The sequence below is a fragment of the Neolamprologus brichardi genome, chromosome 3 (assembly GCF_056152115.1).
Source record: "Neolamprologus brichardi isolate AB-2024 chromosome 3, ASM5615211v1, whole genome shotgun sequence".
Taxonomy (NCBI): domain Eukaryota; kingdom Metazoa; phylum Chordata; class Actinopteri; order Cichliformes; family Cichlidae; genus Neolamprologus; species Neolamprologus brichardi.
The window spans coordinates 19612034-19635420 of NC_142106.1; the positions used below are offsets into that span (position 1 = coordinate 19612034).

At 38.6% G+C, this 23387-nt stretch overlaps 1 protein-coding gene across 3 annotated transcripts; it reads right to left on the bottom strand.

Moving 5' to 3' along the window:
* Positions 1-786: 786 nt before the first annotated feature.
* Positions 787-22582, bottom strand: LOC102775673 (broad substrate specificity ATP-binding cassette transporter ABCG2-like). 3 transcript variants are annotated; one of them, XM_087833431.1, is made up of 19 exons: positions 22447-22575; positions 21780-21829; positions 21020-21232; positions 13760-13819; positions 13177-13291; positions 12750-12902; positions 12355-12512; positions 11846-11948; positions 11673-11721; positions 11486-11584; positions 9161-9277; positions 8594-8739; positions 5568-5650; positions 5379-5468; positions 4610-4734; positions 4132-4286; positions 2636-2725; positions 1787-1857; positions 787-1207 (listed from the first exon to the last, which is right to left on the bottom strand). In XM_087833431.1, the coding sequence occupies exons 3-19, from the start codon at positions 21199-21201 to the stop codon at positions 1057-1059; spliced, it is 1947 nt and encodes a 648-aa protein (XP_087689557.1). In that variant the 5' UTR covers positions 21202-21232; positions 21780-21829; positions 22447-22575; the 3' UTR covers positions 787-1056. The 3 variants fall into 3 exon arrangements, with proteins under 3 accessions (XP_087689557.1, XP_087689550.1, XP_087689564.1); XM_087833424.1 differs by lacking the exon at positions 21780-21829 and having other exon boundaries at positions 22447-22582; XM_087833438.1 differs by lacking the exons at positions 5379-5468; positions 5568-5650; positions 21780-21829 and having other exon boundaries at positions 9161-9303; positions 22447-22582.
* Positions 22583-23387: the final 805 nt, after the last annotated feature.

Consider the following 23387-nt stretch of genomic DNA (forward strand, 5'->3'; position numbering starts at 1 on the left):
ATTGAATTGAGATCTGCTGACTGTAGAGAACAGTGAACTCACTGTCATGTTCAAGAAACCAATTTAAGATGATTTAAACTTTGTGACATGGCGTGTTGTGCTGCTGGAAGCAGTCATCAGAAGATGTCTGGATATTTTCTCTGTTTTTAGACAATTCTCTGTAAGATACGGAGCCCCGCAAGGGACATGGGAGAAAAATAAAATTAAGACGGACTTTTGCGAGATCTCGCAAAAGTTCATCGTAATTGTTTTTCTCCCATGTCCCTTGCGGGGCTCCGTAGTAAGACTTGTAAATACTTGCGTGGGGAAATCCCAGATCAGCAGTTCCTAAAGTAATCAGACCAGTCCGTCTGGCATAAACAACTACACCACTTTCAATGTCACTTAAATCTGATTTCTTTCCATTCTGATGCTCAGTTTGAAGAATCTTGAACTGAGCAGCTGTATGACTGCACCTAATAAAATGGCTTGTGTCCCTGCCTGTTGCTTAGTTCCCCCAGCACCACCATCTATGAGTTTTGACTGAAATGTTTTTGCTACAGCTGACTGGTTTAACACTTGTTTCAGCCTTTCATGAGTCCATCAGAATGAATTATAATAATTATAAGGTACAGTAGGAGGATTTGGTTCAAAGCTCATGTATGATTTTTTTTTTTTACAGGCAAACATTTACAGCTAAATGTTTCTGCTGCCACTGTATGTCCTAAAACGATCATGAAAATGTAAAAAATGAGCAAAACAGACACGTAATGTAAATTCAAAGTTTATAAATATGAAATTCTTGTATTTGTGATGCTGAACTTTAAAGTGCAAAAATTATGATACAGCTGATGAGGCAATGACATTGTTAGTAAGAGGTGATCAAACAATCAGTTTTTATAACAATCTTTATAAAAAATTTACAAAAAGAAAAAAAGAAAGGAAAAAAAATCAATATTATAGATCTGTATTTATAAACTGAATAACCTGAATAAATGACGTGAAAACTAGACCTGAACTTGAGAAGAACAAATAACACAAAAACATCCACGACCAACAGTCAGGAGTCAGCGGTGTTTAGGTGAACTTCTTGATGAAGCGCAGTTTCAGGTAAGTTATGGTGAGGAAGCAGATCGTCATGATGAACAAGGCCAAGTGGTTCTGCCACATGCCCCAGAGGGAGTATTCGACGCCCTGCTCCTCCAGAACCTTCTCCCCAGAGTAACAGCTGGAAACAAAAACAAAATAAATGCTGAGATATGTGAGATATGCTGAGATACCAAAAGCTGCAGTTGATCTGATATCACTAGAGGTGAGTCATTCCCCAAGAATCCCCAAGAGACTCCCAACTTTACAGCAGAAATTTGCTCATGGTACACCAGAAGTGCAGTTCCTCTAATGACCACTTGAGACTGGCTTTATAAACGAGTCAGTCCCCACAGACTCTGATGTAAAAATCTCCAACTTCATTGCAGAAATAAACATGTTTACAGCCTGATACAAAAGCTGTTTTTGCCTAGTATCCATTTAAACAACATCTCTAAGGGACTTGAATTGTATTAAGGCTTAATGTTAGATGTATCTGTTGTGTTAATAACTTTAATCCCTTTTGATTCCCATTCTCTAAATTTATATTTTGAATTTTGATTGCAGCACAAATTTGTTTTTTAAACGTCTTGCATTATTTTGGTAGTTATGGGCTTTGTGCTCACAGATGAGCCTGTTTTCCATGTTTCTATCTCATTTAGGAACCCACAGTGAACCTCATCACTTCATGTTAACTTGCATGTGTCTCAGTGCTGCTTACTATTGTTGGTTGAGAGTGGTATTCATTTTCTCACAGAACGTCAGCCCGGTGAACTCATTAGCCTGCAGAGCCTGGAGAGATTCACAGACAAATCAACAAACATCACTCAACAAGAGTTTCATCTGAAGAAAAAGTTTTTTTAAACCCAGAGTACCAACCCTGCTCACAGTGTGCATTTGGAAAATGTAAAAACTACTGAAGAACTGCTGTTCTTCCAGGTAAGGTGATGCTAGCATTATTGCACAGGAGTGAAAATCTACAGCAAGTTAAAAGGTTTTCTAAATCTTTGCAAATGCCTTCATATACTATCATGGTTTATTTCTAAAAGCTGATCTTACCTTATCTATAACTGATAATCAGCACATCAATCAATCAAACTTTATCTGTATAGCGCCCTTTCAGCTGGAGACACAAATCCTCTTTGGGGTTGTTTTAGGAAAGGTAGAGCCAAATGCAATACAAACTATTATTACAAAAGTAATAACAAAATGTCAAAGAGAAAAAAATAGCTTGTAAGCACCACAGGAGAAGAACCGATAGGGAAAAAATTAAATAAGCAGTAAAACTTTAAGTAAATAAAGACGGCCAGATAAAAGATCCTAAAAAGAGAGAAACATTATAAAATAGAATAAAAAGTATGATTAGTTAATAAATCAATGTTGCAATGTTGTGTATCATGGTGTAGCCCAACTGAGATCAAATATGGTGTAAGTAACAAAAGTAAGTTTAACAGTTTAGTCGGTTACAGGCCTAACTTAAGGGAAGGTAAGATTTTTAAGTGATTATAAAATTGCTGCAGATATAATAAAACTGTTAAAAATAGATGTAATTGCCAGTGTTTGTACTTACACTGAGGCCATATCTGGGTATACTTAAGTACTTTAACCACGCGAGCCAGCTGACGATGGAGGGGATGTTCACTAGCAGTCCTGCAAAGATCTGGAGAAAGGGAAACAGCAGATGAGGCGAGTGGCGAGGCTTTGTGTGGTAACTTCAGGTTTAGCCTTGAGTTTTCATTTCTTCCTGCCTGTATGCATGGAAGATCCCACATCTACAGAGGTTTTTTGTTTCCCTGATGAGTACCAATTTCAAAACCATGGTATTGATCTGTCAGCCTTTTACAGATCAAACAGAGCACATAGGCCTTGAACTTGTTGACCTTTTATAAAATTTGTTGAAATATTGATTTGTGTTTTTATAGCTGTTCTTTTCTTGCTCCCAGACTTTTACCTCTGCCAGAAATAAAACTAAGTCAGTCTTACATGTCACAGGGATACATTCCTTTAAACAGCATGTTAATTTAATTTAATTAGAATAACCAGCGAATGAAATTCTCCTTTAGGCTGTTGTCTAACTTCAATAACATTAGCATTACCTGTCTGACCATCATGAAGATTAAAGGTGTTAACTATACCTTCTCTAAAGCTGATATTTAACTTCTCACTGTCAGTTTTTTCTAAGCGAGTTCCTCATAAATTGATGTAAATTCATATTTTTATAATCAAATGACTGAACATTATGAGATTTGCTTTGATTCAGTTTGCTGTAAACGTGTGTCAGAATCTCAGCCTGATGTTAAGGTGGAACCAGAAAAGGGAAAATATACCCCGGTGCCTGCTTGCAAGCACAGTCCCATCATGGTTTTGTGAGTGTTTGCAGGATTTTGATGGAGATTACCATTACCTGTGTTATAAACACGGTTTGCATTCTGCACTTTTTGATGGACTTATTGACTAAGCCATTATTATTTAATACGTGATTCATTTATTATGTCTTATAGACTGTATACAAAAAAGCCAAAAAAGTGTCTTCAACTGATTAGTAAAGCCTTGAGCTCCTCTTTACTTTTGGAGTCTTATGGAGTTGTGTGTATTCATTTTGTATTTGATTTTATGTTACATTTGTAATTTTGTAATAGTGTGCCTTCTTTGCCCGCTCTTCTTTGCCTGCTGTAAAAAGAGTTAGGGTTTTTTGTTTTGTTTTTTTATTTAAAGGGACTTTCGGGTCAAATAAAACTTAAATAAAAAGATAAACAAGTATGGGGCTAGTCAGCCTGTGAAGCCGAAGGACACTTGTGACTCACATGAAACAATAAACAAACCTATCGGGTCATGAATCAAGTCAAAAGTAGGGTCACTTTTCCATAACCTTCTGTACAATCAGACTTCATTTTGAAACTAGAGTCGTCGCCCCCTGCTGTCCATTAGAAAAAAATGCAGGTTTAGGAGACCTTTACATTGGCTTATCTTTACAGAGCCAGAAGCTACAGCCATCTTTATGTATGCAGGCTCTGGGTGTGTATGCACTAATGTTTGCACAGGTGTATGCTGATGTGTGTGCATCACCATCATGAAGACGCAGGTGATTGTCATAAAGATGTTAGCGATGGCCACCACTGTCTGGTCAGCTGAGATAGCGAGAGCCATGGAGGTGGCGGTGTAGGCACACAGAGCGACGGTGAGCATGAAGACGAAGAAAGCCCCAGCTGTCGGCTTCAGACCTGTACATACACAGACGAAATCACAAATCAGAGTGCCAGGGTTATAAATAGTAACAAAAATGCACAAACGGCACATGATACAAACCGCTGATGTGTAAAACAACCTTGTCTTTATATGTTTTTTGCCTTGATTTCTGTGATATAAAAATCTGAGAGTCTAACAGTTTTTCCTTCACATATGCAAAGGATAAACAGATCAAGATCAACATTCATAACACAGACCATTAGAAACACTGACACATCGGTTTACCAATCACATCTCCTCTACTCTGCATACAATTAAAGAATAAACACCGGGATAGCACAGCTTGTCTTCCACCTACCAACCATGAAGTATGCCACACAGGTGAAGGCGATAGCGGGGATGGTCCTCAGCGTGACGATGTCAGACAGGATCTTACACAGGAAGTAGACCGATACCCTGTAATAACCGCTGATATACTCATGACTGCAGAGAGAGAGGAAGACATACAGGAAAAGTTGTGTTAAAAACAGCATCTGTGAAAACATAATGATAAATAGAGGTGAGTGGCATTACTGCAGACCTTTAACTAATAAAGTTGTCAGAAGCATTTAATTTGAATTAGCAAGAAAGAAAATCAGCATGAAAATGTAAAATACCAAAAAAATAAAATGATTGGAAATGCATAAACTTTCCATTTTTAAAATGCTTCTTAATAATCCTACTGATCCCTATTAATTGAAAAAAAAATTAAATATTAAGTGTTTTTAATAAGTAGATGATAGTTGTCATTATGATATAAAAAGGCACTTCAAGAATGTGTGTATTACGATTTCTCTTTTTTTGGCTAAACCTAAAATAAAACATTTTGTGAAAGAAGAAGGCAATGAGAGGAGAACATATTGATCTGACTAAAAAAGAAAGTAAAGATGTGCATTTCCTGCAAAGAATACCGACTCGGGTCCCTGGATGATAAGCAAGTCCCAACAATTTCACTTCATGAACACATCTTTAAAGAAAGCAAAGATGCAAGCTTCTCAACATGAATGAATGAGGGAATTTTACCCTCATATAATGAAAACCTTTCACCCCAAAGTGAATTAAAAAAGTTCCTTGAGTGTGAGACCCACGTGAAGATTTTCCTCTCTGTGATGAAGAGTTCAGCAGCCGACAGGGAGCTGAAACACTGATTCACGACGACGAAGAACAGCGCACCAGTCCTGGACACACAACCACACCATCGATAATCTCACATCCCAGATTCATCTTTATCATTTGTCTTTCAAATGTGACAAAGACAAAAGTACTACAGCAAATACCTGTTCTGAATTCCACTCGAATCATTCTGGACATTGAAGAAAAGGGCTCCGACAACCAGAGCGAGGAAGATTGTCACTGCTACCTAAACAGATTTTTTTTAAAAAAAGACACTTATAACCACTTATCACAGTTATCAATGCAAGTTCATTATTCCTTGAGTTTGAGGCAGGGAGGTAGTGTATTTCCCAAACCCCATAAAATGATCTGATGATGCAGTTTCAGTTATTGACACCAGGTGCTGCTCCTGCTAAACTCCCACTGACTGGTGACATGTGCACACAGGAAGAGATGAGCGGTGATGCAGTGACCACAGAAAAGCCCAGAGTATATTCAACAGCAGGCAAAAATAACAGTCAAGAGAAAAAAAGAAAACTTTCAGATAAATATGTAGTCATGTAAAAGACTAAGTGCCCCCTTACTGCTTCCATAGGACTAAGAGGACAAACATCACCCACAAGCTGCTAATCAAAGGCACTTGATTAGAAGTCTGGTTATCTATTTTGTCTGTTCTGGAGACGTCAGATATGCATTAACATAATGCCACAGTATTCACAACAGTGTCAGTCCCAGACTGTGCAGTGATCAGAGAAACTGCAAAACATCCAAACATCTATATCACAGACACTACCATCTTCAGTTAGCATGTTAAATGTTAAAGTTCAAGCCGGTACAGTTAGAAAAACACTGAGCAAGTACGGTTTGCTTCAAAAGGTTTCATCCTTATATTTTGCTTGTTCTTATGTTATTGTATTTTTGCACACCTCTGTTGCTTGTGAAGCCCGCACACAAGAATTTCACTCGCATGTACTGTGCCAGTGTACCTCCACATGTGATGTGACAATAAAAGTGATTTGATTTGATTTGAAAAGGTTACCAGCAGAGAGCCTCTTCTCTCTAAAGACAACATAGCAACAGAGTTTAGATAGTTTATCTGAACAAACCACAAATCTCCTGGGACAATGTCCTGAGACAGATTAGATAGAGTAGAGCTGTTTGGCCATAATGTGCAGTGCTACAGTCGATGAAAACCAAACTCGACATACCAGCAAAACACCTCACGCCAACTGTCGACCGGTGGTAGAGGGGTGATGAATTGATGTCTCTGCATTATTCTAGGGTCTTTACCGTACAATGTAAAGTGACGGTTGTTGTGATTTGACACTATAAAAGTAAAAGTAAATTGAAAAAGACAACTGAGGGCTGCTTTCTTCACAGCCACAGGACCGACAGCCATACCAAAGTACTGTGGTGTCAAATAGGGCTGCCACGATTAGTCGACTAGTCACGATTACGTTGACTATCAAAATCGTCTACGACTAATTTAATAGTCGACGTGTCGTTTGAAACTTTGTAAGATCCCAAAAGACGCAGGAATAAGTAGTAGGATTTAAGAGTGTAATAACAGACTGAAACAGAAGATGGCAGCACTGCATGTATAAGGATGCCAGCTGCCGTTAAACGCCAAAGAAGAAGAAGCTTTGTCCCAGAATTCATAGCGCAGACCTGCTCAGTTTCCAACAATGGCGGCAGCCAGTTAGTTTTAATGTTACTCTTATTATTCTTTCTGGGTCACAAAATAAACGTTTAACATATTTTCAGACGAGAATGTAGCTGTGTAAACCTCAAATATCTGCTCAGTTTACCAAGACACCACATATTTTCAAAAGCGCTCCGACGTTTTCGGAGACGTCTGTTACCCACTAGCTTGATAGCTAGCCGGGGGCAAGGCTCACTAGAGCCCGTGAGAACACCAGACTCCCCACCGCCGTCTTTTGCTACTCAGGTTAAACATATATAAGTCACTTAGATAACTTAAAAATGTTGTTGTTTGGCTTTTTTAGTATTTTATTTGTTCCTGAGTAAATTGGTTTGGCTGAGATCAAAGTTATAGTTTTTACACAGCTAAATAAACGTCAAGCAGACAACTGATTATCAGAAGTGTGAGATGCTCGAGAATATACTCCGGTGTCCTGTTATATTTTAGATAGCAAGGAGAAAACTGCTGAGTTTATTAAACATCACCGAAACAATCTGCAAACTTAATTAAAATTTAATAAACTATCATCTTGTCTTTATTTTTAGTTAGCACATACCTTAAAAACTTAAAGCTGTAAGCTAATAATAGTTATATAAGAGCAGATGCATGCTGGTGCAATAAGCTGTACGTTTTACGTTCAATGGATGCATGATCTGATTAGTCGACTAATCGCAAAAATAATCGGTGACTAGTCGACTATCAAAATAATCGTTTGTGGCAGCCCTAGTGTCAAATGTGTGGCCATCTATCCTATAGCTAAATCTTGCCTTGCCCTGAAAGCGTCTTATGTTTGGACTTTTTGAATTGTTTATTTTATACTCAGGTATAAAGACTTTCTCTTGTAGTGATAATCTGTATTTTACCATTTGTTCTTAATATCATGGTTATCTGGGATTGTTCTTGAGTTTTTTTATATCTAATTTCAGGTTTCAGTTATCAGCCTTCCCCTGTGTTCCCCGTGTTTTGTCATATTTCAGTCTCTTGGTTTTGCTTAATTTTTTTGTCTTTCGTCTCACATGCCGTGTGCTCAGTTTTTCTTCCTCTGTCTTGTTTTCCCTGATTATTTTCAGTTGTGTTCCCTGGCATTTTTCCCTTCCTCAGTTAATGTTTGCATTTGTTCTTTGTCATGTTGTACTGGTTGTCCTCCCTTGTGTTACTTTGTGTTACCTTGTAAGTAAATAAATGTACTACAACATACTACAAAGTACCCCCACAACAATGTGAGAGACTGATGAAGACCCAGAGAAAAGGATTACTTTAAGGTGGCTTCTGAATCATAGTGAGCGTTTATTGTAGCTTGCAAAGATCTGCTTTGTGTCAGCACAATGTCACTATGGTAACAAATGTTTATCAATATAAATGAACTAATCCTGTATTGATATTGATCTTATTACTTCCCTCTTAGACAGTGAAGATACACATTCCCCAAACTGGACAGTTCTTCTTTTAAATAAGTGAATAAATAAAGTGAACTTTACACAGACTTACCTGAGCGATGGAGGTCTGCGGGTTGAGTATGAGGTTGCGAAATGTCCTCTTGAGAACCCATCTGAACTGCGTGAAGAAGCCGGTGGTGTAGGTGATGGTTCTGAAGGGAGTAGTAGTGACCACCTTCTTTCCCTGGACGATCCTCTCTGAGACAGACAGAAGGTGGCAAAGGTTTGAATTAATTTACATTTAAACAAATGCTCATGTCTGTATGAACTAATGTGTTTTGTTCACATTTAAAGTCGTTAACATGTCCTGTGAAGTCCAAAAAATTGGGAGAATTTAAGGTCCGAGTGGCTAAAACACTAAAACATAACAGCAAAGTTTCACAGTAAAACCAAAATAAAGACAACATCAATTTGAGACAATGTAGTCATTCATTATCTCTTTGTGGTTCATTTACATCGGGATGCAATTATTTGGAGAATTTCTGACCAATTTGTACTCACTATACCTCTTTGTTGTAGCCATCTAGCTTTGTTTATCGTCACCCAACATATTTTTGTAACAGTTTCAGATACAAACAATAAAAATCAATAAATACTGAAGCCTTCTTTTGGTACCCACCCAGCTCTGCTTTGGTGTCTTTGAAGTATTGACAGTTTCTGTACTCCTCCACCAGTTTCTCCCCAATCCCTCTTTGGGACTTCGACATCGATTCTGAATCCAGCTCTTGATCTGGATCTGGACAAAGAGAGGTCTGGTCAGGTCTACAAAAAAATTGGGTTTTATATTATTACTTCTAATCATATAATCACTGGCATATGTCACAGAATCAGGATAAATCACTTTACAATTACAACTACAGTAGTGTGGATGTATTACTAACATGCAAGCTGCAAATATGTGACATTAAAAAGCATTTTTTCTTCTTTTTTTTTAAGCTGTCACTTGCATAGTGTTCAAAACAAGCCAAATATTTTAACCCAAACAAATTCAAACCAATGTCAAATCAAGTCTAAATAATGTCATGTGTCCTACAGTGCCTGAATGCAGCATGTGTTACAGGTTCACTTGAGGGAATTTTGATTTTGCACATCTTTCTGCAGCACCTTCACACCTGGTTGACCAGTGAATCTAAAAATGTATGTAGGACAGAAGAGGGCGCCTTCATCCTGCTAGCAGCTTGTCCATAATTTGAGTTCATAACATTTTAAAATCAATGTACTTTTAGTTATAGTAAACATTTCTGTAAGTATTTTGAGTCATTAGTATACCTTTTTGGAGAACAAAAAAGGGAATAAAGTCAACCACTTTCACCTAACCACTGTATGCTGGACAGTTGTGTGTGTGATGGGTTTGATGACAGTGTCAAACAAACCATTAAAAAGATAAATCCCAGTTGTCTTACTAATGTTTTGGTTTCCACATGAAAGAAACTTCTCAGTGCTCAAAAGGTTTCAGGAATATTTGTCTTCTATGTGTTTGGATGTTGTTGTTTCTCTTCTGTAACCTAATCATCATGATTATGATGCAGCTGATATCGTGAGTTAAACACAGTCTGTTGAACAAAAGTTATTGTTCAGACTTTAATGATTTCATGTTGGAACCAACTAAAGCTTCACAGGATGAATTCTCAAAAAACTATTTATCTAATGTGGTTTTCTCAGCAACGTTTTATGTAACAGCAGAAAGCCCTACGAATATTATAGAGGGCAAAGTTGTAGCTCCCACTGTGACCTGATAGTGGCAGAGTTGTCTCATTGTTATGTTGGCTAAACCTGGTGCAGCAACTGGGTATCAGCGTTAGAGTAGAACAACTGTTTACTGATACTGGATGGTGTTTGATGAGATGAAAAGGGAAGACTTGACTTCTAAAAGCTTCTTGATCTGAATTTTTTCCCCCAATTTGTCCACAGTCAACTGCAAAAACTGCATGTGATGGTTATTATTATTGTGTTTCTGTTTCTTTTTATTCTTTATACTTTATTCTAGTTGCTCCGTGGTTCTTCGCCGTGAAACTACTTCCACAGTTTTTGTGCAATTTTCATTGTTCAAATTTTAAACTATTCTGCTGTTTCTGCTAATGCCGGCTTTGGTGCTCATAACGTCTATACTTTTTGAGATATTAAGGTTTTTATGCCATTTTAGGCCCATTTTGCTGAATGGGACCACATTATCAGTCTGGTCACTGATTTTGCTTGCCAGGGCAGCTGTGTTTTAGCTCAGTGAGATGAGCAGCCGTTCTCAGAGCAGGAGCCCCGGGTTCAAATCCCGCTTATGGTAACATTTTTTTTCGATTAACGGTTAAACATTTTAAATTTTTTTCAACACAAATTTCAACTTCTTCACCACTTTTCAGCAGAATTTTGAGTTGTTTCAGCCCTTTTCAGCTAAGTTTCCGGTTTCTTCAGCTGTTTTCAGCAGAAATTCTGCTGATTCACAGCTTTTCAGCAGAAAAAGCTTTTTTACCTCTTTTCATCACAACTTACAGCCTCTTCTGCTCATTTAAGCAGATTATTCAGTTTCTCCATATCGTCTCAGTAAACTGAGAACTGGTTTGGCTCAGCGAGCTGATTAACTGCCTTGAGACAAGGCGGCCTGGGTTCAAACCCAGCTTGTAACAACATTTCCTTTCATAGTTTAACTTTTTCACATCTTTTCGGTACAAATTTCAGATTTTTTAGCTGTTTTCAGCACAATTTTTAGCTTCTTCAGCTCTTTTCAGCAGATTGTTCTCCTTCTTCTGCTGTTTTCCGATTCCACTACAAGGCATTCACACAGCATTTTTGCAGGAAATGCAAATGTTACTAGTTATAATTATTATTATCATTATTATTATTATTATTAAGAGATTTTCCAAACAAGGTCAGGTTATAATCACGATGGCTTACACCTCAGAGGATCTTTTTTCCCCACTGCTGTCTTTTTGTCCAGAACAAACTTACACACCTTCTGTTTTCCCACTGTTGAGGGCGACGGCGGTCGAGTCTCCGTTGATGACATCCAGGAAGAAGTCAGCAGGGTTGTTGTGGGGCTCACAGGTGTATCCTAGGAAACAGTTTTAAAACATAGTCACAAACATTGCCTTTCTGTCGTGTTGCATCTTGTTGGGTTAAAGTTAATCAGGCGTGCTTACCAATGTCAGAGAAGTACTCCAGTGCACTCCGTGCTGGGCCGTGATAAACCTGACATGTTTTACAGCAGAGAGAAGAAGAATTAACATGTAAGTCACAGTTTCCTCCACAGGTAGCTTGAAGTTAGCTCAGTGAAAATGTTTAAGTATTTCAATAAGCAGTATTTAAAGGGGACCTGATGACCGTTGACTAGCAGGGTGAGGCTGTCGAAGAGGCGGTAGATGGTGTATCGAGGCTGGTGGATGGAGAGGATTATGGTGCGACCATTGTTTGCCATCCTGGAATAACAGTAAAAAACTGTTATTTAGGTTAAACTTATTCAATGGATTTTTTTTTTTCATTTATTATAGTTATTCATTTAGTGATACTACTATTACTACTACCATATGATGTAGAGGGCTGCAGCTTGTGGCTTTCACCCTACATTGACAATTTGCTAACTGAAGTTACCTTTGGCCTGCCTTTCTTTCCATGTTAGGGCAGCCTTTGGTCTTCTCACTCATGTTTTTGGTTAGGGTTACCCTAACCTTTCACTTCATGGCAGATGTTTATACAGCCAAATTTCAGCATTTGTTTGGCCAGAAAATGAAGACCAATGGACTCAGTGTTAACATTTAAGGTGTGGCCGCATGATATAGATGGGCATCTTCATGGCATCAGCACTAAAAATATGTGTGTTTTCACCTCTTGAGCAGCAGCAGCACAGAGTTGGCCGTGCTGGCGTCGAGGCCTGTGGTGGGTTCATCCAGGAAGAGGACAGGCGGGTCAATAATCAGCTCCATCCCAATGTTTGTCCTCTTCCTCTCGCCACCAGAAATCCCACGAATCAGCTGAGTGCCCACCTGCACAAACACACTACAATCAGACTTCAGTCTTTTTCCTTTCAATCTGTCTTCCAGTTCTTCTCATGCATCTTTGTTTTGTTTTTTTCTCGTTTCTCTGCGCTTTTTAGCTTTCTTTTGGATACTTTCATCCTTCCTATATTTTAGAGTCATTTTTTATGCATTCTATTATTCTTTTGTACCACTTCTTGACTAAATGTTTTTTTTTTATTTTTATTGAAGTTTCTTTCTTCTCACCTTGGAGTTGGCCACTCGGCCCAGTCCAAGCTCCTGGATCAGTCTGTCAACTTTCTGCTTCTTCTCCTTATGGCTGATGCTTGATGGGAGCCGCAGGGCTGCAGAGAAGGTGAAGTTTTCTCTGACCGTCAGAGTCCCCATCACCACATCATCCTGCAGACAGGAAGCTACTGTTTAGAAAAAAAATCTAACACATTAAAAGTGACCAAACATTTACTGCTGTCAGATGCATTTTTGTTTCAAGGACATCTTTTTAACTCAGTTTAATTTCCACAGATGTGACCTCAGTATTTCTAAAACAATTAACTTTATGCAACTCAATCAGACTTGGCCTAAGAAGCCGGTTTTATTGTTGCTGGAAATCTCTTCCTGCCCTGTCCAGGAAACTCTGCTAAATCCTGTCGAACTTCCTGCCTGCTTCACCCACCTGAACCACGTAGCCAGACAGACACTTAAAGTTAGGGGGCTGAGGGGCTCCGTCAATCAGGACCTCTCCTGACAGACCTACAGGGTCCTTTCTAGCTGCCAGAACATCAAGAAACCTAAAACAAAAAGGCAACATTCAATCACAAATTGAGTCCCAGTCAGGAGGCTTTATGCAGACATCAGCTCACACCATCTATAAGGATGATTGCTTTCCTGTTACACACCATCTGAATTAGCAAAGGCAAGAATAGGCAGTCTTTGCTAATCAGCTGGCACAAATATAGACGGGAAGTTTGAGCGGAAAAATAGGAAAACGTTCTTGTTTTATTTCCTGTAATGTCTTTTCCATGTGGCAGGAAAATTGTTTATATATTCAAACTGTACTGGATAGAAGAAGACCTTATCTTTCTGTGTACAGGCAAAGACACAAACATTTTGTTTTCCAGCAGTTAATGTGTACAACATCGACCACCAGTTGTTCATCTCTTAACAAACAAAGACGTTTTCTTCAGATTTTTGCTAAACATAAATGGAAAACATTCAATCCCATTTTCTCCCTGTACAAACACATTTGCAGCACTCACGATGACTTCCCGCTTCCCGTCGCTCCCATAATGGCGTTGAGACCTGGCTTCATGATCCCACTGAGGGAGAGAGCGACAAAAATATTATCAGTGGTGAATCTGTAGATGTGCAGATGTCAGGGGGTTTCACATGAAAAATGTTTTAATAATTCATTTCATAAACAGCAGCCGGGAAACGTTTGGACACATTCATTCAAGGGTTTCAGCTTCTTAAATTTTAAAATTTGCAGTTTTTTTCTTTATTCTGTTTATGTTTCGCTATTTTTTAAATTTGAACTCTTGGTTAAATGAAGTCACCGTGGTAACTGTGAAATTAATCAGCAATAAAAATAATAAGCTTCATTTGCATGAAGCATATAGCTCTTGAAAATTTACGTTCCTAAAGTTTAATGGATCAATAATAAAGATTTAATGTTGATCTTATTTTTTACTGTGTAGGAATAATAAAATCTTCTTCTGAACTGGGGCAACCAAAAAATCCTGAAAGCAAAACCTCTGTGCTCTTCAGTGATATCAGGGTCATTATAGTCATCCCAGGCAGTATGCCACAGCTAAATCTCAGGGAAATAAGAGGAAAAAAACACAGCAAACAGCAAAAACAAAACAAAATATTTACTTTCTGTAGACCTCCATCCCACTCACTCACCCTCTCTTCTCTCTACCAACCATCATCTTCGCAGTGCTGCTTAGCCTAGGATTACAGTAATGACCCCAACATCACTGAAAGGCTCAGAGTCGCTGTTTACGGAAAGCACTGGAATTCCTCCAATGAAACAAACCCTGTCTGACCCCAGTGACAGGTTAGGCTCTAAAAAGTAACTTCCAGGGTTACTTTTCCGTGGAAGTTTTCTGAAATGATGAAGCAGTTTGAGTTCTGCTTTTCTCTAGAGTGACTTTTGTGATACTACAGAAGTCACGCTGCTGTATTTCTGAGGAACTGAAATGGCTTTTTCCAGCAAAGTTACAAGTTTAGTGGCCGTTTGGTTGAGGATGTTTCGTAACACTGTGATTCTTATTCTGCATTTTCCCTGACATGTACAGAGATGAAGACTTCCTCTTTTTTTTTAAACTGCCACTAAGCAAATCTCAAGCTGTAACTATGACACAGCAGTTTTATATGTATCTGTGTTATAGTCGCCTTTCTCTCCTTCATGCCTTTCAGGCTAATGCGGGTTTATTTTTTTTTGCTCTTGCTGGTATAGCTATAGTATAGTGAAGGGGATTGAAATTTACCACATGCATCTGAAACCCAAAACCACATGGGCACACTGTTCAGTGTCTGCCAGGGCATTAGTCAGCAATTTACTGTTTTGGAAAAGTAAAATTAATTTTTAGTCATTCAGTCATTTAAGTGAGTCTGAGAAACACAGGGAGGTGACTTCCTCCTGCTCAGAATCTGTCCTGTCATTCATTCAGCAGAAAACATGACTCTGCAGAGTTGTTTAGATTCCTGCAAATGAGAAACTTGCCATTCTTTTCATTGACATTTAGAGCCCCCCACACCCCTACATCCTATCCCTCAACAAAGGGTCATATATTTTGTTACATTTTGTGTTACTCTGTAAAATAAAATGAACTGTCCCCATACAATGACACACTTTTAAAAATTACTCTGTTCAAAAGCGATGTTTAGGGTTTTTTTTTTTTATAATTATGTGATCCAAATGATCCCTAATAACTAAGACAAATTAACAAGTCCTGGGAAGCTATTGTTTCTCTGTTAAGTGAGCAGGAAGTTGAACCTCTCAATGGACCACTGAGTCTATGTTCCGAAACCTCACGTAGGGTTATAGGCACCTCTCAACTGCCAGAAAAGAATGATATCGCAGATAAAAGTGGTTGCTGAATTTCACTGATATTCCACAATCTCTGGTTGCCTCATTGCAGTTCTTCTCTTCCTGTTTAAACACCTCTTTAGAGATACGGTGAGTTCAGACAGCCAAAGATATCTTGAAGTACAGTTGCTACTTCTTTGTGGTGAGAGGAGGTGCCTCCCTTTGGAGATTTGTAGTCCCCTGGGGAAGACCCAAAACTCACTTGAGAGATTATTTGCCTGGACTAGCAACATTGCTGGGAAAGAGTCTGTGACTACCCTGGACAGCCTGCCACCACTGCAAAATTAAAATGGACGAATGACTGGATGGACAGACGGCCAAGTTTCCCACTTTATGTGGAAGTGGACAGTCTCTACGGCTACGTTCACACTGTAGGTCTTAATTCCAATTTTTTTGTCTGCTTGTTCACACTACAAATAAAATGTGACAGCAAACACGCTCTAGTGTGAGCCCTCAAAGCGGCCCGCGCCCCAGCTCGGATTTGAAAATATTGGATTTGTGCTGTTCACACTGTCATACCGTGATCGGATATGGGTCGCATAGGATCAAAAAAATAAATCAGATTTGATGCGCTTTCGCCTGCAGTGTGAACGTAGCATTAGTAACTCAAAACACATAAGAACATTAAAACAAAAACAAAAAATGTTAAATACAGTATATTTGTCCTTCACATGTAATCTGCATTCCTGTGTCTATTTGTTTAACTTACAAAAAATCTCACTGCTTTTTAGCATTAGTATCCTGTCCCATGCAAACATACTTTCACTATCTACTTTGCAAATGACTTATTTTTTAACACACTACATGTAGGGTAAATAAAACATTCTAGTAATGAAAAGAAAACTGAGGGCGTACTGTTGAAACTCCACTTCTTTATCACATACTGACGTATCTCTGAGATTAAATGCACAGATAGGGTAAGTTCACTGCTTTACCGAGCTGCTCTAATGGACAGAGTGAATGGATGGATTCGCTTGAAGAAGAAAGCGACTGGACCTCTGTAAGTTTATGAGGATGCTTCACCTCTGGGCGATTGTGGCTCAAGAGTTGGGTGTTCGTCTTGTAATCGGAAGGTTGCTGGTTCGAGCCCCGGCTCCGACATTCTCGGTCGTTGCGTCCTTGTTAGCTAATCAATCCAATGACACTTTGCCTACTGGTGTTGGCCAGAGGGGCCTATGGTGCAATATGGCAGCCTCACTTCTTTATCAGTCTGCCCCAGGGCAGCTGTGGCTACAACTGTAGCCTCCACCAGTGTGTGAATGTGAGAGTGAATGAATAGTGGAATTGTAAAGCGCTTTGAAGGTCTCGAAAAGTGCTATATAAATGTTATAAATATTATTATCGCTCATCCAAGTGACTCCACTAAAAAAGTGGATGAAATCCTGTTTTGTTAACTTTACCTTCTTTCTACATCTTCCTCTCGTCCTTTTTTTATTAGGTTTTTCTTTCCACATCTTATCACAATTCAGAATCCCTTGCGTGTATTCACCGCGTGACAATGGCGTTGCTGATAATTTAGCTTCCATTACACCCAGACAGGTCAGTTTCTGGCCTGATTATAAATGCACAATCATAAATGATGGTAAAGTCAGTTTTAATGCGCTCCAGTATGAGCTGTCACAGCAGGATACAGCCCTTATTCTCATGCAAGCAGGTTAAACTAAAGCACAGACCTTCAACTTTGTCAATGATTACACATGTCCAATAAAATCCCACAGGTACAAGTCATTAAAATCTGCACACACGCACACAAACACACCTGCTACACTTTGACCCATTAAAGCTTTCATAACTTACATATATAATAACACATTGATCTTTTTTTATAACAGAGTATAATCCATGGCTTTGTCTGCAGACACGTGTTGATGTAGTAGATTTAACTCTACCATTACCCTACATTTACCCTGAGCCTACAAAGATAAAACCAACTATTTGTAAAAAAAAAATGTGAATAGCAATTATGGTCTTTAACAAATGTTTGAAGGTAAATGGTCTCCATGTCCAGGTTGCACTTTTCACAGTTTCACTATAAGCAAATCGCAATTTGCAAAAAAGGTGACATCTTTGTCGATCGTCAACATGAGACCGTGTCATGGTTAGCGACCGAAGCTAACAAACATTTCAATGTTGAAGAACTTTCGGCGGCCAGGATTTTCACAGTGTCAAGTCATGACTAAAAAAATGTTTCAAAATGAAAGTTGAACAGACACTGAGAAAATATCAGCAACGTTGATTCAACTTTCATTTATTTTTGGAGTTCTTCTACATTTATGTTTGTTAGAATACAAATCATAATGTGCTTTTCTGTCAGCACCCTGCTCCTATTTGTGATAGATTTCACCAAGTGAACCACTCACCAATTGGTCAGGGAATAAACATTTTTTTCTAGTGACCAAAGGTTAGCAGGGGGTTGGCAACTGGTCTCTAGGTTTTGTGAATAGGGCCTTAGACCACTGAAGTTCAGTTGTTCTCAAAAACTCAAAGACTCAGACCTCAGAAGATTAATGAAACTATTATTTGACTATTATTATTATTATTATTATTATTATTATTACATTATTTCGCATTTATTAGCTTTAACTCCAACATCATCTGCACGGCTCATCTGGCATTGTTTTAAGGACCCGAAGAAGCTTAACTGTCAACACCCTGGAGAACTTTACTAATCATTGCTTCAGTGTTAAAGTAACTGTCAGTTTAAATTTATTAATCCTGGCTGCTATAAAGTGTTAACACTTAGCACCTTTGATTCAGTAACTTTTACACCCTCAACGTTCTTGCCAAGTAAAGTTTCAAACAAACCGAGGCAGTACAGCATCCTGTACCCGTGCCTGTTTGTTGGTTTAAGCCCAGAGTCATTGTCTTCTCACAGGCTTTTGTATGTACAGTATGTGTATGTGTTTCACAGAGGCAAACTTGGGAACCTGAGTCTCCCGACAAAGCAAACTTCCTTCCTTTGCCTCCCAGCATGTGGGAGTGTTTGAACCAAGCAAACCTTGATCGTGTCACGTTTGCATCCCAGGTGGGCTCCTGGCAGCACGTAGACAAATAAACACACAGTAGCTGCACATGCAGACTGTGCATTACCAGTTTACCACAGTATGGGCTCATGCTTACAGTCACCTGAGGGCTAAAGCATGCCTTGCATTGTAGCATCACAGGAATGTCTTGTAAGACAAAGTAAATCCAAGCCAGCTTATTGCAGTTTGGTTGGTAAACTTTAAGAGGCAAAGTGCATCACTACAGAAACAGTGAGGTGACACGATATGACTTAAAAGGCTGTTAGTCAAGTTGTAAATCCACAGTTTTTCCTTGAAGTTGTTTCATTATCACAAGTCCTGACAAAACCTGAGCATTTCCACCCTCTACACATATATACCACGTGACTGTGTGGTATATTCTTGGGTAAAGAGCGTGCTCTTTTTGCCAATTTTTATTCATGCTGTATGTTACTCTGCTGATTGTTAAAGCATGTGATGTAAGACAAGGTTACATGTGCTCTAACAATAATGCGTTACACAAGCTGATCTTATCTTATCTTTAAAATACCTGACTGCATGTTTCTTTTCAGTAGAGAAGTGATCCAACATGGGCCTGCAAAATCGTCTAACTGAACCCAATGGATTGGTTTGCAAAGTGTGAAAACTGCAGTGAACTTAGAAATTAATTAAAATACATTGTTAATTTTTTTTTTTTTTATGATGGCTGAATAACTACACAGGATTGGAAAGTTACGAAATTTGTTGTCTCACAATTTTGAAAAAAGGAAGGTAAGTGGCATCTTTCACTTGGGCTTCTTTGTTCAGCTTTTTTTAAAAAAAAACATTACTGGCACTGAAACTAAAATTCTGCGAACATTAATGATGTCTCCTCATCTGCTCAGTGTCTTTCATGAACATCCACTGGACGTCCCTCTGAACCTTTCTAAAAAAAGAAGTTTGTATTCTAGGAATTTTTGTTTGTTTGCCTTTACCGTGATGAAACAATAGCCTTTCACTGATGGTGTAACATCATAGCGCACTGAGCATCACACAGGGACAATTCATAACCAAGTTATACCATTAACCAGAGTTTGGGAAAAACACACCTGTGAGTGTTCAAAGGTCCTCAGTAAAAAAGATGAATATTTTTTTAAGATGAATGTGTGAACAACGTCTCTTTTATCAAAACATTCCTCAGCCAAAAATGAAGCTTAAAGTTCTGAAAACCAATAGATAATTAGCCATTTGTGGGATATACATGGAAAAATCAAAATCCCAGACTTCATTTGCCTTTATTACATTTAGGGATGGGTATTGTTTAGGTTTTATCTGATACCAGTACCAAACCGGTACTTTTGAAACGGTGCCAGTGCTTAAACGGGGCTCAAACCGCTGCTTAAACAATGGAGAACACAAACTCTGTCTAAAAACCTCTCATGTTTAGCTGTTTTTTTGTAAAAAGATAACAATGTTAGCCTTTTCTGCAGCTATAGGGCATATATGGTATCACTCTTGGCTGGAAGCAGTGCTTAAACAATGGAAAAAACACAAACTTTGTCCAAAAACCTCTCATGTTTAACTGTTTTCCACTTTTTCTTTGGTCATTTTAGCCTTTTTGGCCAGGGTGAAGGGAGTATCTGCCATCAAACAAGAAGACAGCCGCATGTATCCACGACGGTGTTTGCTACTCACGCAGAGAAGAACGGCTGCTGCTGCTAACATCATCCGTCATCATTTCTGCTACACTGGCAGGGCTAGGGGCCAGGACTCTACTCTTCGGGTTCTTGGGGGATGTTGCTAACTCCGGGTCCAATAACAGGCACCACACCCACAGTAGGTACGGTGCATTTCTCGGCTTTAAAAAACCCTGCTATGCGTCGCCGGGTGTTTCATCAGATTCGAGGTGTTACCTTCTTTGACAGTATCACAGTATCAGCTTAAAGCACTTGTTGCAGGCTGCTGAGTTTGCATCTTTTGCTGTGAAGCACAGCCAAACCGCTTTGCCTTTGGTATTTTTAATCTGTAGCTCTGCTCTAAAAGAACGTACGTACCTGGGCCCGCCTACTATCCTTGGAAACATAAAATGATTGGCCAGAATCTGAAGTGTATCACATCTCAGGAAAAAAAAGCAACGAAATAAAGCAACGAAATGTGCGCTGCTTTTCGATCTGGTTACTACCATCTAGTCAGAACTGGTGCCATAATGGCACCGGATACCAGTACCCATCCCTAGTTACATTTGGCTTCTAACACTTTGATCAAGTCTTAAAATGTCTTAATCTAATGTTGTACTTTTAGGCTGCATGAAGATGAGATATTGCAGCTAAGCTTTGCCCCTTATTTTTTAGAAGTGTGTTTAAAATGACAAGTAGCCTGTTGTTTGTTAGCTTTAAAAAAACCCGTCTGTTGTCCTCGAAGTTTAAACGCACCAGTCTACTCACTTGAGGTCGATGAGGATGTCTTTGGTCGTGGCCTTCTTTCGGCAAAAACATCCACCTCCCTGTTTCACCTTGTAGTGAATATTGTGGAAACTGACTGTTGCGCCGTGCAACTGTTGTCTTGAACGGGACCCTTTAGAGGCTCCGTTTATCCCCATTTCCATCGTATCTTCGTTGTCTGACATCCTTCAGTTGTCTACACCTGTATGCCCAACACTGAAGAACATTTTTGCTGTAAATACCATTTCTTAATAAAAATCTAATCTTTTACATCTCTTGAGGCAACGGTTTTGTTTTTACATAACAAATATCACCATATCTTGTCATTTTTTAAAACCAAATTTGAAGCAATTTGGTTTGTTACAAATCCTTATTTTTTGGATTTCCATATAAAAATGCCTATTCTACATCAACATTAACAATAGTAGATTTTAAAAAAAATCATATTACAATCCTGTTGCTGCATTTTTGTGTGACTTTATGATATTACGTTCATTGCTGCTAAAGTTTAACTTGAAATGAAAGCTGCAGACAGGTCATTTACTCTCGTCTCCTCAGTGCTGCTGTCTCAGACTGTATTCTGTTAAATGTTGGGAATCTACAACAAAGCAAAGCCATATGAACAATGTCTATGCTCTAATGTCTATGTAGTTAAAATCAGGTATGTATTTCAACTATTACTATATGTTAGAGCTAAAACAAAGACCAGATGTTTAGATAACTGAAGACATTTAAAACACATGCAGCAACACAGTTCACTTACTCTTAAACCCAGCACCAAGTTCGGATATTTCTTTAAGTGAGTCAGACCCACTGAAAAAGAAAAAACACTGTATACGGCTTTTTGTTGTGTTTGCCCAAGTCTCTTTCCTAAACACTGTTTGACTTTTAAGCAAACATCAATAAGTCCCAAGAACAATCTACAATTATCTAGAACCGTAAATGAATGAAGCGGGTGGTTTCCTGTCATTTTCCCAATTAATCTTTCAAATATTTCTGGAATCTGACCTCCTTTTGGCCAAAGGGTTGATGTCAACTTTTCTAAAACCATTTACATTTTTACATTATTGTTACTGGATTCGGTTTTTTAAGACTCATTACCCAACAGTACAAGTTCACAAGATGTGTAAACTGAAGCTTGGTTTGTTGAAAATATCGTAAAGGTCAAAAGTTCATATGTAAATTGCTTGTGGCATCCGGCCTCCACAGTAGACGCTTCCTGCAGTGCTGATGATCGGGCATCTCTAGTCTAATCTGATATACTCAACACAGTCAGCAACACAGTTTAATCTTAATGTCTGCTTTATACCACGTTAATAAAAACATGTTCTAGACTCTTCCATCTCAACGAGAGCTGATTTTAGATTTTAAAAATAGAAAAAAAGATACACGTGGCAACCAAAACTGAAAACAAAGACACTATCTCTCACCTGCTTTAGTCGGAAAGCACCAATGAAAACAGCTACTGACAGATATCCAAACCGCAGCAGGCTTACCAGGAAACTGCAGTGACTCAGACGGCAGAGCTAAATGCGTGCTTAGCAGAGCTAGAGAGGTTTGTTTAGTACATGTGCTCGGCCCAGTTTTATGTCTGAAAGGCGTGATAAGAGAAGTAGGGAGGAGGGCACTGCTGTCTCTTTCTCTCTCTCCCTACCACCCTCCCTCTCTCTCTCCCTCCCTCTCTCTCTCCTACAATGGTGAGGTCCTGTTATTGCTTTATTGTGACATATGAGTTCCTGGATAAGCAGCACTGCTGTTAAAATTTGCACATGAGATTTTTGTTTATATCATTTTCACTTGACAAGGGCAGGGCTTTGAACTTTATTGGTGATCCTAAGGGGCGGGTGTGTGTTTGTTTCAAAGGTCATTTACCTGCACTTTCATTATAAAACCTGTGACTTGAAGAGATTTTCTGAAAAAAAGACAATTTAAATAAAATAAAATAACTTTATTTAACCCAAATGTAATACATTTGTGTTACAGCAGCCAAAATATCAAACAGAAGCTATAAAAAAATTAAATCATAGCCTATATTCTCTCAATGATCTAGAGAATGACATAACAAAGTAGGTCAATAGGGTGAAAATTATATAAAGTAAAGAAATAAAAATACACCTTAAAAAGCAGCTAACCAAGCAAAATTCCAAATCCCATGCTATGTAAAAAAATTAAAATAAAAAAATATATATACATAGAAATAAATAAAATGCCTACATTGAATGTCTATTGCTGAGTCACTTTAATGTCATTTAAAGTGATTCAGCATCGACGAGTTTAGAATTTGGAAATCACTGTTTTGTCACCACAGCTGTAAGCACTTTAGGGTGACAGAAAAAACAGGAAACGGGAGAAAACCTACCAAAACCTCAGG

Coding starts and splice junctions, on each gene's coding strand:
- LOC102775673 (XM_087833424.1), bottom strand. CDS start 21,201: ATGTCAGACAACGAAGATACGATGGAAATGGGGATAAACGGAGCCTCT. Junction 9,278..11,485: donor CAACAGTGGGAAAACAGAAG/GTGTGTAAGTTT, acceptor CTCTTTGTCCAG/ATCCAGATCAAGAGCTGGAT. Junction 4,287..4,609: donor TGTGGCATACTTCATGGTTG/GTAGGTGGAAGA, acceptor GTGTATGTACAG/GTCTGAAGCCGACAGCTGGG.